The sequence below is a fragment of the Coregonus lavaretus genome (assembly GCF_964263955.1).
Source record: "Coregonus lavaretus genome assembly, chromosome: 21".
Taxonomy (NCBI): Eukaryota; Metazoa; Chordata; class Actinopteri; order Salmoniformes; family Salmonidae; genus Coregonus; species Coregonus lavaretus.
In genome coordinates, this window is record NC_140008.1 from 42,938,079 (window position 1) to 42,957,083 (window position 19,005).

General features: G+C 47.4%; 1 protein-coding gene across 1 annotated transcript in view; it reads right to left on the bottom strand.

Moving 5' to 3' along the window:
- Positions 1-468: 468 nt before the first annotated feature.
- The window catches only part of LOC311149164 (myomegalin-like), a gene marked incomplete at its 5' end in the record, with an annotated part of 20,688 nt that continues 2,151 nt past the window's right edge, over positions 469-19,005 (bottom strand). The window contains 15 exons of the mRNA XM_084186248.1: positions 469-928; positions 2,949-2,995; positions 3,551-3,689; positions 4,000-4,140; positions 4,388-4,665; positions 4,906-5,150; positions 5,227-5,416; positions 9,617-9,736; positions 9,859-9,990; positions 10,499-10,762; positions 11,808-11,939; positions 12,049-12,302; positions 17,133-17,187; positions 17,963-18,198; positions 18,459-18,942. Coding sequence (XP_084042374.1) covers positions 872-928; positions 2,949-2,995; positions 3,551-3,689; positions 4,000-4,140; positions 4,388-4,665; positions 4,906-5,150; positions 5,227-5,416; positions 9,617-9,736; positions 9,859-9,990; positions 10,499-10,762; positions 11,808-11,939; positions 12,049-12,302; positions 17,133-17,187; positions 17,963-18,198; positions 18,459-18,942 — 2,774 coding nt within the window. The 3' untranslated portion in view covers positions 469-871. The remainder of the gene's footprint in view (positions 929-2,948; positions 2,996-3,550; positions 3,690-3,999; positions 4,141-4,387; positions 4,666-4,905; positions 5,151-5,226; positions 5,417-9,616; positions 9,737-9,858; positions 9,991-10,498; positions 10,763-11,807; positions 11,940-12,048; positions 12,303-17,132; positions 17,188-17,962; positions 18,199-18,458; positions 18,943-19,005) is intronic.

The window sequence follows — 19,005 nt, forward strand, 5'->3', positions numbered from 1 at the left end:
GGCTATTTGACCAAGAAGGAGAGTGATGGAGTGCTGCATCAGATGACCTGGCCTCCACAATCACCTGACCTCAACCCAATTGAGATGGTTTGGGATGAATTGGACCGCAGAGTGAAAGAAAAGCAGCCAACAAGTGCTCAGCATATGTGGGAACTCCTTCAAGACTGTTGGAAAAGCATTCCAGGTGATGCTGGTTGAGAGAATGCTAAGAGTGTGCAAAGCTGTCATCAAGGCAAAGGGTGGCTATTTGAAGAATCTAAAATCTAAAATATATTTTGAGTTGTTTAACACTTTTTTGGTTACTACATGATTCCATATGTGTTATTTCATAGTTTTGATGTCTTCACTATTATTCTACAATGTAAATTAAGAAAAATCCTTGAATGAGTAGGTGTGTCCAAACTTTTTACTGGTACTGTATATATATATATATATATATATATATATATATATATATATATATATATATATATATATATATATATATATATCAGGTAAAATAGGGGTAACACTTCAGTTGAGAAACCTTCGTAGCACCTACAAAAGCTATACATAACACCTGACATAGATAGTCGTCAACATTTATAAACATCACAGAGAGCACCTGGCTGAACCTCTACTAACTATCAGACAGTCTCCCCTCAATCGAAGTGTTCCCCCTATTTAACCAAAGACCTGGTTGTACTTTGTTTCCTTTTAAACAGGAAGAGTCCTGTCCTGTCTCCCAGTATAAGGAGGACGCTGAAGCTGGTGCATCACAAAGAGGCTGCCTGTAGGGGGCGCAGTCTGTTAACCCCCTGGGTCAGACCCTGGGTATTACTAGGCCACGGGACAGTAGGAGTCCTGGGTGATGGAGCCTGGATCTGGGGCTTCACGACACCTCAACCAGCAGACTGGGCGAGCTCACAGAAGCGTCTTGGATTTTCACCTGAGTGGGAGGAAGAGGCAAAAGGAGGAAGAAGGGTCAGCATACTTATATTTCATGTTACTATGTAATGTCATGACTTATGTCATGCTGAGTCATTGCGCTATCTGAAGTAAGACAATGAAAACACTACATTAAAGATTTGTAACCCAAATTACCAAAAAAAAAAAACATTATTTATTTCCTAACCAGTGATATATTAATACACTCGTACTTAGACACTAGCAAATTCAAGTAGTTTCACTTAAATCTGCTGATGGTAGGCCTACAACAACTATGATCCCAATAAGGTGGTGTTAGAAGATGTTATATGTACAATGGTATTAATAAAAAACATGAACTAAGTGAAAGTGTCAAAGAGGGGATCATGTACTGCTGTTTAATGCCAGTGGGGGTATTCTACTGTTAGAGCATGGTGGTAGAGGTCTTCACTGAAATGGACCTGGGGCTTTCCCAACCCGACCCGTAAATGTTTATTTTTAAATATAGAGACCTATTCCAAACAGACCCGAGGACAAATAGACCTGTTTCGTATATAGACCTGGTCGGATCCAGACCCGATCCGATCCGAGTGAGGGAAGCAGCAGAACAGTCATTTTTAAGCTACTTTAGTAACCAGAGCTGATAAAGCCCAAGAGGAGGGAGAGGGGCCGCTCTAGCAGGCTGTGAGGGGCCGTACTGTGTGCGAGTGACGTGGGGAGGAGGGAGCGAGAGCAGGAGGGAGAGGGGCCGCTCTAGCAGGCTGTGAGGGGCCGTACTGTGTGCGAGTGACGTGGGGAGGAGGGAGGAGAGCAGGAGGGAGAGGGGCCGCTCTAGCAGGCTGTGAGGGGCCGTACTGTGTGCGAGTGACGTGGGGAGGAGGGAGGAGAGCAGGAGGGAGAGGGGCCGCTCTAGCAGGCTGTGAGGGGCCGTACTGTGTGCGAGTGACGTGGGGAGGAGGGAGCGAGAGATGAGAGACAGCAACCAACCAAGCAGACTCGCACTATAGTAGACTAATTATTGCCATAGCTAGGTTATCTATCATCAAATATGATTACGTAGTACCTGTCTTGACTGCATCAAACCGGGAGAACTAGCTAATGTTAGCTAACTAGGCTAACAGGCTGCAGTGCATGCGCTTTCTCATCCTACAGTTACAAATAACAACAACTCCATTCAGAATATTAAGTAGCAGCCTACCTGTTGGCTCTTGGTCATTGTAGCCTATCCTTCTCCTTTAACTTTTAATTCTATCATTGTAATTCCATCTTCCATTGATTATATATCTCCTAACTATTGCCACACACATAGTGAGCTCTATGTCTGTAGCCTATTGCCGTTTTGATGACTTATGATTGGCTAACAACAAGCTACACGCGCCACTCTCGTGAAAAGCAACAGCAGCAGCAGTTTTTTCTTATCTCTCTCTCCACTGCAACAGTCACGTTCGGATCTCTATGGCCCCTTCCGGACAAGTCAGTTAAAATTACACATACCCGATACCCGTGACAATCATAACGAATCCGGCCCAGACCCGTGACATTATTTAGAATACTAGATCTGGACCCGCTCGTGTCCCGGATCGGGTCTCGGGTATTCGGGTACAGGTGGATCCATGAAGACCTCTAGATGGTGGTTAAAGATAGGCAGGGTGGATTACAGGAAGCTGATATATGCTCACTGACAGGCAAGGCAAGCCAAGAAGCAGTACCTTTACCAACCCAGGGACGGGAGGAAGAGGACGAAGAGGAGGAGGAAGGGGGGGGAGAAGTGAGGCCGAGGGAGGACATTCTCTGCTTGTTCTCCTGGAATAACTCAAGGTAGAGCGAGAGGGAGCGAGACAGAGGTAGATAGAGAGTCAGAGATAGAGTGCATGTGAGGTGAGAGAGGAGGGCGGGTGAGATAGAGAAAGAGGAGAGCAGATGGAATACCTAACAGTGATTTTTCTAAAGAGTGCATAACATAGAAAGAAGTAAAATAACAGCATTATAGAGGGTATAAGAAGTAAGAAATAAGCCAGACCCTGTAAAAAGAGCGAGCTCACCTCTAAGTTTGTCCGTGCCTTCTTCAAGACATCCTTTGTTCTCGACACTGTAAACAACCAGAAACAAAACAGTTATGATTCATCTGTGACTGTCACCCATCACTTCAACACATACACATGCACATGCAAACACAAACACCACAGTGAGTCATATCACTGCGCCTTTACAGAGTCTGTGCTGAGGGGCAGATGATGATGAAAGACCTCCAATGATGAAGAGACAGAGAGAGAAAGAAAGAGTTAGAGAGAGATGAGTTGAGTCACGACAGAGGGAGAAAGCAGTGAAAGCGAAAGAAAGAGAGAGAGAGCGAGAGAGAGAGAGAGAAAGAGAGAGAGAGAGAGTGAAAGAAAGAGCGAGAGAGAGCGAGAGAGAGAGAGAGAGAGAGAGAGAGAGAGAGAGGAGGAATGAGGGGGAGAAATGAAACAAATAGGAAGATACATGACTGTGCATATGAGGCAGACATATGAAAGGAATAGGGTGAGACAGGAGAGGGGGTGAGACAGAAGAAAACAAAGGAGGGTTTGGGAGAGGTAAAGAGTGGTGAATAGTGGGTGAAGAGAGAACACGAGTAACTGAGAGGAGAGTAGTGAGAGTCACTTACGTTGGCTGACGATGAAGTGTTCCATGCTGTCTTTGGTGCGGTTGGAGCTCTTCAGTGTCTCCATGGCGTCCCTTAGGGCCTCCTCCTGCTGTGAGATCCGCTGACGCAGCGTGTGGACCTCCTCCTTTAGAGACAGCTCCTGGACACACACAGATAGACAAAAAACACACCGTCACATTTCAAACATCTACACACACCTGTAAAGAGCAGTGAGGTTACACTGATTCCACCTGGAGTGACGTCACAAATGTATTAACAAAGTCACCCCTAAAGCATACAAACTCTCAACAATGATCAGTGACTTCACACACATAATACGCTAACAGCAAAAGCAAATCCCCTTAACGTAACCCTTACAAACAAACAGTGGACATTGTCTCTGTATGTCATGCATATGAAGGCATTATGAATGCTTTATGAATGCTTTATAAAGAGTATGTGTTTCTGACCTTGGTGCTCTGAGAGAACCCGTCACAACTGGGCAGGGCTGCCCTCCAGAACATTCTGAGCAGGGAGCTGGCTTCCTCAAGGATCTGCCGCAGGGTCTTAGTGCTAGTCAGCAGTCTCCTCACCAAGCCAGGGTCCACAGGCTGACACACAGAGAAAGAGACATACACAGAGACAGTTCGTCTAAACAAATCTAACTAAAACACAGGTTAACAATACAAAAGTGTGACATATTTTCAGTTCAACTAGCTATACTGTATACAGTACTACTAAGATGATGCATGAGTTTATTGAATTTAAACCAAGGATCTAAAAGTTACTCTCGAGCATCATTAACTCTGTAAAATGTCTGCTGCTCCTCTAACCTCTAAATTACCCCAGACCTCTCACCTTATGCAGGCTGAGCTCCAGCAGGGCTTGGTTGGCAGTGTCCTGGAGGGCAACCTCCATCTTGCCGATGAGGACGTGTCCCTCCAGGATCTGCTGCTGTAGGGCACGGAAGTCATCAACATGCCCCACAGCGTGGCGGCCATTACGGTTTGCAAAAGAGCCGTCTGGGGCTTGGCCCTCCAGAGCAGAGTCAGTCTCCTGGGGTTCCAGTGTGGGGGAGAGAGGGGAAGCAGGGCTGAAGAGTCCAGTGTCTCGGACAGGGGGAGAGAGAGCAGGGTCTGTGAGGAGGAGAGGAAGAGTGGAGAATCAGTGTTAGAGTTAGGGTAAATCTCAAATGGCATGGCGCCCTATTCCTTATTTAGTGCACTACTACTTAGGCTCTGGGCAAAAGTAGTGCACTATATAGGGAATAGGGTGCAATTTCAAACACTTAGTTGCCAATAAATGTAGTAGAATATGTGGTAACAATGGTAACCGTATCCCAGAATTAATGCAGTGTAGCACTCCCTCGCTCTCACCGTGGAAGAGCTGTCTCCTCGCTCCAGGAGGGCATGTCACAGAGGTCAACTGCTGCCCCAGCTGAACATGCAGGTCCCTGGGGTCAAAGGGCGCAGACTCCCCTGTGTATGACCCCTCACCCGTATGTGTATTCTTGGGGACGCCACACACTCTGTGATATATCTGCAGCTTATACTGTAGAGAGTGGATGAGGCCACGGCTCTCACACACCTGCTGCTGCAAGACATTCACCTCGTGCTGCAACCTGGGGACGTACACATAACACAGTTATAAACACACACAAACACACACACACACACACACACACTCACCCCTCCTACCTTTTGATGGCATCCTGGTTGTTCTGCCTGTCCTGTTTCAGCTTGGTGATCTCCAGGGTCTGATCCTGTGTCTGCTTCTGCAGCCTCCTGCCCTGCTCCGCCCACTGCTCAGTCTCTAACTCTGCCTCCTTCACACGGGCACGCCCCAACAGCACCGCCTCCCGCAGCTGTTCTGCCTCCTTACTGCCGTCTAAGGGGAGGGTACAGAGGAACTCAGATATAAAGACAGAAATTACAAGGAATAATATGGTATAATGAGGCATAACACTCAATGGTTATCATTCTCCTCTCAGTGAGGGGTTTCGATTAATGCCCCGGTTGAACCGGGTTAGCATTGATTGCATTCGTTTTGGAACCGGGCTGCCTCCCGGGCGTGATCCACGCTCTCAGAAAAAAGGGTACGGTTAGGGTACAGTATTGTTCCCAGGGGTAGAAAAATATTTAAATAAAATACACATCATGTACCTTCAGAGGTAGACATACTGTATAATCTCACATACTGTTCAGTACCTTTTAGAGTACATGTGCGGATACTGGTGATCTAGTATAAATCAAATCAAATCAAATCAAATGTTATTGGCCACATGCGCCGAATACAACAGGTGCTGACATTACAGTGAAATGCTTACTTACGGCCCTTAACCAACAGTGCATTTATTTTTAATTAAAAATTAAAATAAAACAACAACAAAAAAGTGTTGAGAAAAAAAGAGCATAAGTAAAATAAAATAACAGTAGGGAGGCTATATATACAGGGGGGTACCGGTGCAGAGTCAATGTGCGGGGGCCCCGGCTAGTTGAGGTAGTTGAAGTAATATGTACATGTGGGTAGAGTTAAAGTGACTATGCATAAATAATTAACAGAGTAGCAGCAGCATAAAAAGATGGGGTGGGGGGGGGGGCAGTGCAAATAGTCTGGGTAGCCATGATTAGCTGTTCAGGAATCTTATGGCTTGGGGGTAGAAGCTGTTGAGAAGTCTTTTGGACCTAGACTTGGCACTCCGGTACCGCTTGCCGTGCGGTAGCAGAGAGAACAGTCTATGACTAGGGTGGCTGGAGTCTTTGACAATTTTGAGGGCAATCCTCTGACACCGCCTGGTATAGAGGTCCTGGATGGCAGGAAGCTTGGCCCCAGTGATGTACTGGGCCGTACGCACTACCCTCTGTAGTTCCTTGCGGTCGGAGGCCAAGCAGTTGCCATACCAGGCGGTGATGCAACCAGTCAGGATGCTCTCGATGGTGTAGCCGTAGAATTTTTTGAGGATCTGAGGACCCATGCCGAATCTTTTCAGTCTCCTGAGGGGGAATAGGCTTTGTCGTGCCCTCTTCCTCTTTGTCTTGGTGTGTTTGGACCATGATAGTTCGTTGGTGATTTGGACACCAAGGAACTTGAAGCTCTCAACCTGTTCCACTACAGCCCCGTCGATGAGAATGGGGGCGTGCTCAGTCCTCTTTTTTTTCCTGTAGTCCACAATCATCTCCTTTGTCTTGATCACGTTGAGGGAGAGGTTGTTATCCTGGCACCACACGGCCAGGTCTCTGACCTCCTCCCTATAGGCTGTCTCATCGTTGTCGGTGATCAGGCCTACCACTGTTGTGTCGTCGGCAAACTTAATGAAGGTGTTGGAGTCGTGCCTGGCCATGCAGTCATGGGTGAACAGGGAGAACAGGAGGGGACTGAGCACGCACCCCTGAGGGGCCCCCGTGTTGAGGATCAGTGTGGCAGATGTGTTGTTACCTACCCTTACCACCTGGGGGCGGCCTGTCAGGAAGTCCAGGATCCAGTTGCAGAGGGAGGTGTTTAGTCCCAGGATCCTTAGCTTAGTGATGAGCTTTGAGGGCACTATGGTGTTGAACGCTGAGCTGTAGTCAATGAATAGCATTCTCACGTAGGTGTTCCTCTTGTCCAGGTGGGAAAGGGCAGTGTGGAGTGCAATAGAGATTGCATCATCTGTGGATCTGTTGGGGCGGTATGCAAATTGGAGTGGGTCTAGGGTTTCTGGGATAATGGTGTTGATGTGAGCCATGAACAGCCTTTCAAAGCACTTCATGGCTACAGACGTGAGTGCTACGGGTCGGTAGTCATTTAGGCAGGTTATCTTAGTGTCCCTGGGCACAGGGACTATGGTGGTCTGCTTGAAACATGTTGGTATTACAGACTCAGTCAGGGACATGTTGAAAATGTCAGTGAAGACACTTGCCAGTTGGTCAGCACATGCTCGGAGTACACGTCCTGGTAATCCGTCTGGCCCTGCAGCCTTGTGAATGTTCACCTGCTTAAAAGTCTTACTCACATCGGCTACGGAGAGCGTGATCAAATAGTCATCCGGAACAACTGGTGCTCTCATGCATGCTTCAGTGTTGCTTGCCTCGAAGCGAGCATAGAAGTGATTTAGCTTTTCTGGTAGGCTTGTGTCACTGGGCAGCTCGCGGCTGTGCTTCCCTTTGTAGTCTGTAATAGTTTTCAAGCCCTGCCACATCTGACGAGCATCAGAGCCGGTGTAGTATGATTCAATCTTAGTCCAGTATTGACTCTTTGCCTGTTTGATGATTCGTCGGGTGGCATAGCGGGATTTCTTATAAGCGTCTGGGTTAGAGTCCCGCTCCTTGAAAGCGGCAGCTCTAGCCTTTAGCTCAGTGCGGATGTTGCCTGTAATCCATGGCTTCTGGTTGGGGTATGTACGTACGGTCACTGTGGGGACGACGTCATCGATGCACTTATTGATGAAGCCAGTGACTGATGTGGCATACTCCTCAATGCTATCTCAATGCTATCTGTGCTAGCAAAACAGTCCTGTAGCTTAGCATCTGCGTCATCTGACCACTTTGTTATTAACCGAGTCACTGGTGCTTCCTGCTTTAGTTTTTGCTTATAAGCAGGAATCAGGAGGATAGAGTTATGGTCAGATTTGCCAAATGGAGGGCGAGGGAGAGCTTTGTATGCGTCTCTGTGTGTGGAGTAAAGGTGGTCTAGAGTTTTTTTTCCTCTGGTTGCACATTTAACATGCTGGTAGAAATTAGATAGAACGGATTTAAGTTTCCCTGCATTAAAGTCCCCGGCCACTAGGAGCGCTGCCTCTGGATGAGCGTTTTCCTGTTTACTTATGGCCTTATACAGCTCATTGAGTGCAGTCTTAGTGCCAGCATTGGTTTGTGGTGGTATATAGACAGCTACTAAAAATATAGACGACAACTCTCTTGGTAAACAGTGTGGTCTACAGCTTATCATGAGATACTCTACCTCAGGTGAGCAAAATGTTGAGACTTCCTTAGTATTCGATTTTTTGCACCAGCTGTTGTTTACAAATATACACAGACCGCCACCCCTTGTGTTACCAGAGTCAGACGTTCTATCCTGACGATGTAGCGTATATCCCGCCAACTGTATGTTATCAATGTCGTCGTTCAGCCAAGACTCGGTGAAACATAAGATATTACAGTTTTTAATGTCCCGTTGGTAGGATAACCGTAATCTTAGGTCGTCTACCATATTTTCAAATGATTGAACATTGGCTAATAGGATTGATGGAAGAGGCAGTTTACTCGCTTGCCGTCGGATCCTTACAAGGCACCCCGACCTACGTCCACGATATCTCCGTCTCTTTCTCATGTGAATGACGGGGATTTGGGCCTTGTCGGGTGTCTGTAGGATATCCTTCGCGTCCGACTCGTTGAAGAAAAAATCTTCGTCCAATAAGAGGTGAGTAATCACTGTCCTGATATCCAGAAGCTCTTTCTGGTCATAACAGATGGTGGCAGAAACATTATGTACAGAATAAATTACAAATAATGCCAAAAAATACACATAATAGTAGAATTGGTTAGAGGGCTGTAAAATGGCAGCCATCTTCTCCGGCGCCATTATCGCATGATTTAAGCTATGAACTGAACTGCAAGAGTACAATTATGTACCTTTAACAAAAGGTACAAAGGACGTACCTTACAGGGTAGACTACAGTGACAAGTGTTTTGTAACCCTTTAAGAACAAATCTAAACCTTTATTTCTGAGAGTGCAGATGCCTCGTTTAGACTTAAAACAAAAGTTGGCTTAAAACAAAAGTGACGTAGGTTCAGCACGTGGAGTGATGAGTAGGATTGCTTTTGATAAAAACGCTTAATCTACCTTCCCAATGAAAACTACTTGGAAAATTCAAACATATATTTTATGGAAAATATATGTTGTTTGTTTCTGAACGATGCATCATGCTACCTTGTTGACAACATGACCGAGCGGCGCAGATTACTGTTCGATTTGAGAAGGGCGCTCCTCCCTCACCGCGGTTCAGCTTAATTGAACTCTCTCACTGTGTAAGAGTATTGAGAGTATTTTTGTGTATTAAGAGTATATTGGGGAGTATTGAGAGTACTAGGAGCCATGCGGTTAGTTACCTCTGCTGGCTTGTTGGAGTCGGGCCTGCAGGCTGAGGTTCTCCTCTTTCAGAGCTCTGATCTCACCGGGAAGCTGGCTGACAGAGTCCAAGCCCTGGATGTAGATGTTGGTGGGGGCACCTGAGGAGGAAGAGGAAGAGAACTGGATGAGGAGAGACAGGACATTTCGCTAGTGACTGAAAAGTTGGATGTAGAAATAATATGGACATGGTCTGAGTAACGGTGTGTTGGTGGTCTGGTACCTTTGTCTCTGGCTTGGTTGACCGGTCTCTCCTCCAGCTGCTGTCGGAGGCGCTCATTGGTCTGGATGGAATCCTCCAGGCGTTGACGTAGACTCCTGATCTCCCTCAGGTGCTCCTTCATCAGGTCAGAACCTGCACCAAACCACACATCAAAATGCTGTTTACATTTCACAACATAAAATGTTTTGTATAGAATATATAACACAATTATTTATTTATTAAACGGGCATCCAAAAAACATATCCATAAACACACACACACACACACACAGCTTTGTTTTTGTGAAATTTCAGGACTTTAATGAGTGTAAAGAAATGTGACCATAAATGTTTTTATTTTCCCTAACCCTAAACCTAACCCTTAACCTAACCCCAGCCTTAACCCCAAAAACCCTAAACCTAACCTTAACCCAAAACCCCAAAACCTTAACCTTAAAATAGCATTTTAACTAATTCAGGACCCAAAAAACATCCTGACTTCAAAAAAGTTATTGTTTTTCCGACCCTTTCAGGACATTCGGGTGAATTGTTAGACCATTGGGGTCCTGATAATGTAGGAAAACAAGTACACACACACACTCACACACACACTCACACACACGCACACACACGTTTACATTAAAACTCAGATAAACACACACCTGTATGGCTGGTGCCAGACTGGTATCCTGACGACCCTGATGACAAATCAGCAGCGCCAATTCTAATTGGCTGAGCACCGTAAGCCATGTCCCACATTGCACTGCTCTCCAGGAGACTGGCGCCTGCCTTCATGGGGCCACTGAGAGGAGATGGGTGGAAGGTGTGGTAGGACAGAGGCTGTGGCAGATAACTGGAGGGATCTGCCTGGGGGTGGGCCAACATGGGGAAGCCAACAAATGGCTTGGCTGAAGGAACTGAAAAACCTGCAGTAAGAAAGACAGAAAAGCCCAAGCATGAATAAACAAGGGCCAGGCAGCTTGTTGTGAGATAGATAACTCAGAGAGAGTCAGAACACTATCAAAGCCTCCTGTGTTGGGATGTTTGGATGGTGGAGAGTTAGGTTGTGGGGAATCAGGAGTAGTGTGGGGGGGGGGGTTATGATCAGTTAGCTCAAAGCCATGAGTTGGACTACATCACATCAACTTGCTCAATTACACTTGGCACCCCCTCATCCCTCCCTCTCCTCTATCTCTTCTCTCCATCTTACATTACTGCCATGAGTTCAGAGCTTTGAATGTGAAACTCACTTTCTGTACACCAAGTTTATCAATGAAAACTTGTGTGAGTTAATCATTGTGTCTGTTAAATCCCGTGTTCATGTTTCCAATACAAATACTACTATCCCCATGCCAAATTACACTATTACTGTAATACAACAGTTAAAAAGTCAATTTTAGAGCTTATAACCTCATGTAATTACATGATGTGTTCAAAGCGTGACAAATGTAGCCACACCATGCTACACGCACACACACACACACAGGCACACACATAAAGTGCAGGCAGAGTGACGCACGCTCAGTATCTCCCAGCTGCCTCTGTAACATCTGCAGCTCCTGGTGAACCTCTGCCAGGGAGAAGCCCCCGGGCCCGCTGCCATGGTAACGGGGTCGCAGGTTGCCCGTGTGGGGGTCAAAGGGCAGAGGGGCTCTCTGAGAGGAGAGGTCTGGGTGGTAGAGGGGCTGGGGTTGGGGATGGGGCTGGGGCTGGGGAGGGGTGGGGAGGGAACTGGACACTGGCCCACTGTAGAGGGCTGGAGGTACGGAGGAGAAATACAGATGAGAATGGAGAGAAAGGAGAGGACAGAGAGAAGAAGAGATGACAGGGATACAGAAAGAGGGGTGGGACCGGGAGAGGTATGAGGGAAGAAAACACTTCACATTGGCTGGACATGATAAAGTACAGTATGTGGACACAATGAATAATACAGTCACTTCCACTCCTCTCTCTTCCTGTCTGTCTGCCTACCTGTCTGTGTCTGTGTGTCCCCTGACAGCTGCATGCTTGGACAGCTGATGGAGGACTGGTGTCCATGGGATGAAGTGGTGGATGGAGGGGTGGAGGGGTGGTGTGACATGGGTACACTGTTACAGTGAGAATCTGAGAGATGATGAATGAAAAGAAGACAGTTAAGTTGTGCACTGCTGGGCATTAGAAATATGGATGGGCAGTCATTTGTGTGTCTGTGTGTATCTATTATTCACTGTACCTGTACTAGCTCTAGTGGAGGCACGTCTGTCCTCCTGGCCATACTCGCTGGCTGCGTCTATGTCTGAGCACAGCTCCAGGTCCTCATTGGTGGAGCCATGCTCATCAGACACGAATGAGATGTGGTCTGATTGGTCCGTGGTGTCAGAGAGGGCATGGCTACTGCAGGGTGTGTCAGAACGTGGCTGGTGCTGGTTGAGTTTGGCATGGAGAGACTCAATGAACTTATCCTTCTGTTGGAGCTCCTTACTCAGCCTGTACACACACACAAACATATAGGGAGACACTCAGTGATCTTGTCCTTGCCCACATATGGCCATACATCTGCTCTCTAGTGACAGAGGGACAATCAAAGCATGATTAAGCCATTAGCTGTCCTGTCCTGTCCTAGTCACCCTACTGTCCTGCCCTGTACAGACAAAGAAAGATGCTTGGTGATCCTATCCTCCCTGAAGCTGAAGCACCTTACTGCCCACAGAGAGACAAACAGGGATCAACACAGACACAGGCTGATATCAGCTCACTCAAGGTCTTATTTATTTTATATCGATTTCACCTTTATTTAACCAGATAAGTCAATTGAGAACCAATTCTCATTTACAATAACAACCTGGCCAAGAGGCATAATATTGCAACAGTGAACAGGACAAGACAAAACCACACAAAATAAATAAAACACATATTACAGAGTAATATAGAAAAATAAGAAATATTCACAGTGGGTTAAAAAAAGAAAGACTGACACTAACACACAGGATGTTCCCCCTCAGCTGAATTAATTAATTGATAGCAGCATCCTGATGGCAGTGTGAAGGTCACCTCAGCTCACCAATCTAAACCAGTGCCAGGCTGATCCCTCTACACACACACAAGCACACACACAAGCACACACACACACCCACACACACACACACACACACACACACACACACACACACAAACACACACACAAACACACACACAAACACACACACAAACACACACACACACACACACACACACACACACACACACACACACACACACACACACACACACACACACACACAGCGGACTTGTGTAGTGTATCCCATCTGTTTGCAGTCCAGCACTGGCTTCTCATCTGAAGGACTTACTGTATAGTACACAGTTAACGATTACTATCACTCTCACGTTACTCAAACAATAAATGTAGGATTCTTACTTCTCCAGCTGCCAGTGCAGGGCCCTTCTCTCTCTTTCAGTGTGTTTTCTGTACAGGGCCAGTTCTCTCTCCTGGGCCCGGCTCTCCCACAGAGAGAAGGAGAACAGAGAGTCTCTGTACAGAGGGCTGCTCTTAGACAGCATGGCCTTCCAGAGTGGAGCCATGGGCTCGGGCCCCCTGCTCAACTGGCCAGCCTGCCCCACCAAAGTCCCTCCTCCCTGGGCTAGAGAGCCGCTATCCTGGCCTCTCTGCTCCTCCTCCTCCTCCTCCTCCTCCTCCTCCAAACTAGTGTGACAGTCGTTGTCCTAGTCCTCGTCGTGAGGGGTCGTAGCCGTGGCAACACCTCTCAGCTGGGTCCCCACGGTAAATAGCTTACTGCCAAGGACGTGATCCCCGGAGTGTTAGGTAGGTTAGGAGAGGGGGAACGGGCTAGAGGGAGGGATGGAGGCAGGGATAGTGGGATGACTGGTCGTGAGCAATCAGGTGAAAAGCAGAGTAAATCCCCAGATTTGGCCTAGAGACAGAGACGTCCAGGGGAGTAGGCCGATCTGCTGGCTGTCTCCACTGCCGCCACACATCACACACACACACACACACACACACAGAATGAGGATATGGATGCGCAAATGTGTGTGGGGGCTGTGACTGTGACTAGTGCAGTCTCGTAAGCAGCACCTGACCCAGGCCAGTCCAGTACAGACAAGCCTAACAATGTCCCACAAATCCCAAATCTGCTGTGCAATAACTTAGATCAGGTGGCATTTCCCCCTCTTTAAACAAGAGGTCTTTCAATGGTGCAATTTAATTGGATCCTGTTGGTGAGGTAGAGGACCTTGGTTCAAGCCCAGTCAGAGGCAAGTTCAGGGAGGCAGCGATGTATGCTTAGCTAGCACAATGACGCCGGTTATATTTGCTTTAAAGAAGCACTGGTGTTTTGGTACAGCATGGAGGAGAGTTATTCACATTGCGCTGTGACTCAGTCACTCACTGCCTGAGGACAGCAGTAGCTCTGTCTCCCTCTTTCTCTCGGTGTCCCTCTGGGAAGAAGAGAGAGCATCCGATCCTGCGTTCAAGGAAACCGCTGTCTTTTCCCTCTTTTCCCACCACCAGCCAAACACAACACAGAGCGACCGGAGAGAGTGGTGTTTTTCCAGAGACGGAGAGAGCAGAGTGGGATGTTAGGCGGGTGTATCCGGGGCTGAATGGTCAAACACAAAGAGTCAGATAACCCTAGTCAGCCTTCTGTGTGTTGTAAACCCCACACTGCAGCGCTGGCCCAAAAAAACAGTTCCTATCCGGCCCTTTGTCAAATGCTGTTCTTCTAAGCCCCTCTGTCTGCAGGTATTGCAGTGTGAGGGGAACATCTGTTCCTTCCCCCAAAAATGATTGTTTATTACATTTTACCTCAAACTGGATATTTGAAGAGGTTGTATACTTCAAAAAAGGAACAAAACATTTGTCTAAAATCCACTAAAAGCACAAGATGAAGATCCAAAGTAGAATTCCAGGTACTGTAGTCAATGCGTCCCCTTTTAAAAAGTCCCAGGGCTTAGTATGAATCAAATGCAGTATTCAGAGAATCCACCATTGCACATAATAGTAATAGAGCCCTGATTCTCCGTAGTGCTCCTGTAGTTTTAGAAATGGACATGCTGAGCCTGTGCTGGATCATGCTCTACACTAGGCTTTGCTCTTCTCTTGCTAGCTGTGGGGCAAAGTGACGCTCTCGCTCGCTCCCTCTCTCTGTTTCAATCTGCGTCTCTCTCTCTCTCTCTCTCTCTCTCTCTCTCTCTCTCTCTCTCTCTCTCTCTCTCTCTCTCTCTCTCTCTCTCTCTCTCTCTCTCTCTCTCTCTCTCTCTCTCCCTCTCCCTCTCCCTCTCCCTCTCCCTCTCCGTAGATTTAGCTGATCCTGACCTATTTCAGTTCCCTCCCGCGAGAAGGCACATGCAAGGGAATCAAATCAATACAAATCCCCTCTTTTTACTCACTCAATTAAGGGCTTGTCCTAAATGAGTCGAATGGCACTAAAACACATTTAAGTCCCCCGCATCTGGTTGGCCATCTGTGTGGCAGTACTGCAGGGTTATATCCCCTAGCCCTGCCTCTCTCTCTCTCTCCATCCTCTCCCTTTTATAAGAGAGAGAGAGAGGGAGAGGCACCTCTAATTACCCACAATGCAATGCCTGACCCTACTCTCAACCCTATAAGGACACATCAACTCTAGGGGAAAGTAGTCCTCCAAATCAGAATCTCCCCATTTTTGCCTTAAATGAGAGAAGAGCTCTAGCCGAGCGAAAGGGAAGAAAGAGAGGAGAGCTGGGACAGAGTTACTGCTGCTGTGTGTTTATTGTATACTTCCCCAACACCCTTGCATGGCACAGAGGTGGGTTTCTATGCTGGTCTGGGCCTGGGAGCTATTCGGCCATGGATGCATCTGACCTGACATGAAATGACATCCTAATCCCTATTGTGCACTTATGTAGTGCTTGTAAGTCAAAGGTAGTGCAGTATAAGGAATAGGACATAGTGTCATCTCAGATGCAGCCTGTGCCACTGCTTCAGAAGAGGAACGAGAGACTGTTCTTTTAGCAATAGCCTGGACCAGAGATAGCTAGCAGCTTGCTGTGCTCGAATGTTCTGCTCTGGTCCGTAAGTCTCTGTCTACCTGCACCCAGATCCCAGGGCCATCCAGCGGACAGGCTGACCCCACAGGCCCCTGGTCGCACAGCATGACCCCACAAACGAGGACAGTCATTGTAGTTATTCAGAGGTTATTCAGCACCAGTCGACTATGAGGACCACGTCACGCGATGAGCACAGCTCAGAGATGAAGAGATCAAAAAGGTTACAGTACCGTACAAGCTGACACAGGAATACAATGTTTGTCAGGTTCTGTTCGTTGTGTTTATGTCTCTCTCCCTCTCTCATACTCACACACTCCTCTCCCCTCCTTTTCTGAGTCTGAACCCAAACACAAGACAGTGTGAGTCTTGTCCGCGTGCCCACACAACTGCAGCCTGGTTGACTGGCTAATGCCCACTTTCTCTCTCGCTCACACACACACACACACACACACACACACACACACACACACACACACACACACACACACACAGAGGCATGATGGGAAGAAAAAAAGGATGCCATCTCAGCAACCAAATCCCCCCGTGGTGGTCTGAGGCTGCTGCCACAACCATCAGAGGGAGGCGGAGGGAGGGCAGTGGGTTCATCCAATCACAACGCTCCTCTCCAATGACTGTCACCATGGGGCTGGTTAGCAGTGGTGATGTCACATGGCCCTGACTCAACATGTTAGCCTTAATGCTAATGTGGCTAACGCTATAAAACCAGCCACACTACCAGCATGAGGGCGAGGGGATTAGAGAGGGTGAGAAAGAGAGAGGGCAAAGATGATTGCAAGTGAGTGAACGAAAAAAGACCGGCAGAGAAATATAGTGGATAGACTTAGGAAAGGAAAAGAAGAAATGGAGAGATCTGTCTTTCAGTAGTTCTCAAAGAGAGTACACCCCAACAATAACAATCACAGTGGTGTATTGGATTGAGATCCGATGTCGTCAGCGACATGAGCAACTGATTGATCTCGATCTCTGATGATCGTCACAGCCAACTGTCCAGTGTGCTGGTCTGCCAGTGAGTTAATCAGACTAATTGATTGTCTGTGTGGATCACTGATCAAGTGACAAACCAGAGAGAGATAACCCCAGTGGAGGACACACAGGCCCCCAAACAACAATCAATATTTTCCAACTGCCAAGATCTATTGCTTTACAGAACAGTTACCAACAATACCAACCAGAGATGACACTGATACTGATGAAATACTGTTGCATTGATGTCATACTGTTGCAAACACACACATATGCAAATTGTCAGACGCATACCGTATGGCGAGCAGCTCTGTGCCAGTCTTGTCATCAGGAATCTCTGGATGATCCCCTGAAGAGAGACATTAGCACTTTATATATGGACAATACACACAGAAGGTCACACACGCTCATGCTATCTCTTGTTGGGCATGACTGGACATGACTGATAAATTGTGTTTGCAAATGTCTGTTGTAAAGTTAAAAGATGTTGAAGATTGAGTATATTAGCTAGCCGTTATCTCATGTGTATCGTGTAATTAGGGCTGTAACGATTATGTCATTTTGGGTAAGGATTAAATGTCTTGCAAATGGCCACGGTTATTGTTATAATTGTCAATTTTGATGAAAAATGTTTTGAGCTTGTAATGCATCATAAGGCAACTTTGAAAACTAAATATGACATACCTAATGAATAAAACATAGCTTTGGTGACACCCCTGTCTTAAAAACAAATGGATTTGACTTCTTGCAACTTTTAGAAATGAACTTTCTGCTCCCGACCGTGCCATTCTGCTCATAAAATGATTACAAACTTTACCCACTTCATGTAAAAATATAAAACTGCTATTGGGAAAACTATATCGACTTGCAGATGAAGTTAAAACCCCCCTTCTCCTAAAATGAATGTATTAAGATGATTTTGACGCAACACATTTTTTGTTAATGGCCAAATCAAATAAGATCAAGGTTATTGTCCATAATTATAGGTTACGTGATTATACGATCATTTTGCCAGCCCCACATGTAATTGTGTATAATTGTGTGTTTTTGTGTACAGTAAGTGCTATTTGTGTGCAATGGTGGATATCTTCTGTGTCTAAATGTCTGGTCTCCTCTCCACTCACGACCGCTGATCTTGGTGCTGACTCTCTGTGCCAGGGCGCTGCTCTGTGCCAGCTGTTCTCTGAAGCTCTGGCCCATGTAGTAGTCGATGTCGTTGGCACGCAGCAGCTCCTCGAAGGCCTTGGTGGTGTCGCCCAGGTGCTGGGTCAGGATGTGGCAAACGCCATGCCCCTCTCGCGTCCTCTGGCGCAGGTGCGACAGCTCACGGGCCTGCGCCTGTATTAGGGTATCAAACTTCCTGCAAGGAGACAGAGGTAGAAGGAAGAGTCAATATGAGACAGACAGATGAAGAAGCAAGTGTCAATATGAAACAAACTGGTTCCCATAGGTCAGTGGATTTGAGCATGTTTCTAGGATTGTCGATTCCATTCCAGCATGGGCCACATATACTGTGTTTAGTGTAAATGAATCTGCTGTGATACTCTGTACACTGCTGTGATAACTGTACACTTCATACATTCTAACATGTGGACCAGGGTTAGTGGTGGCACTACCTACCCAGGCCCAGGCCAGGTGGCAGCCTTTCCCTCTGCAGGGAGCCCTGGAGTCCCTGCTGGGGTCCCTTTGGCCCTCCTCAGCTGGTCCTCCAGGGCTCCCACGCGAGACACCAGCTCCTGGAGGTCCTTGTCGGGTTTGGGCCCTAGACCCCCACCAGACGACTCCCAGCCCTCGTCCTCATCCAGGCCGCTCTGGGAGGGTGAGGACTGGAACTGGAAGGCCCAGCTGACCTTGCGGGGGGTGGAGGGGCCGAAGGGGTCGCTGGAGGTGGAGAGGGAGCGCAGGCGACCCTGGAGGCTCCGGATCACCATCTGGGAGCGGGAGAGCTGCGAGCGCAGATCCTCAACCAATCGCTGGAGAGATGTGAAGTCATCAGCCTCGGAGGTTGATGTTGGAGGACTGGCCTTCCCAGGATGCACAACGCCTGACCACCACTGGGAGCCGCCGCACTCCAGAGACGTGCACATCTCCAGATCGTCAAACTCTGCGGGGAACAGAAAGGGAGGGGACGTGGATTAGACAACTGATATACAGTACTGCCCTCTTG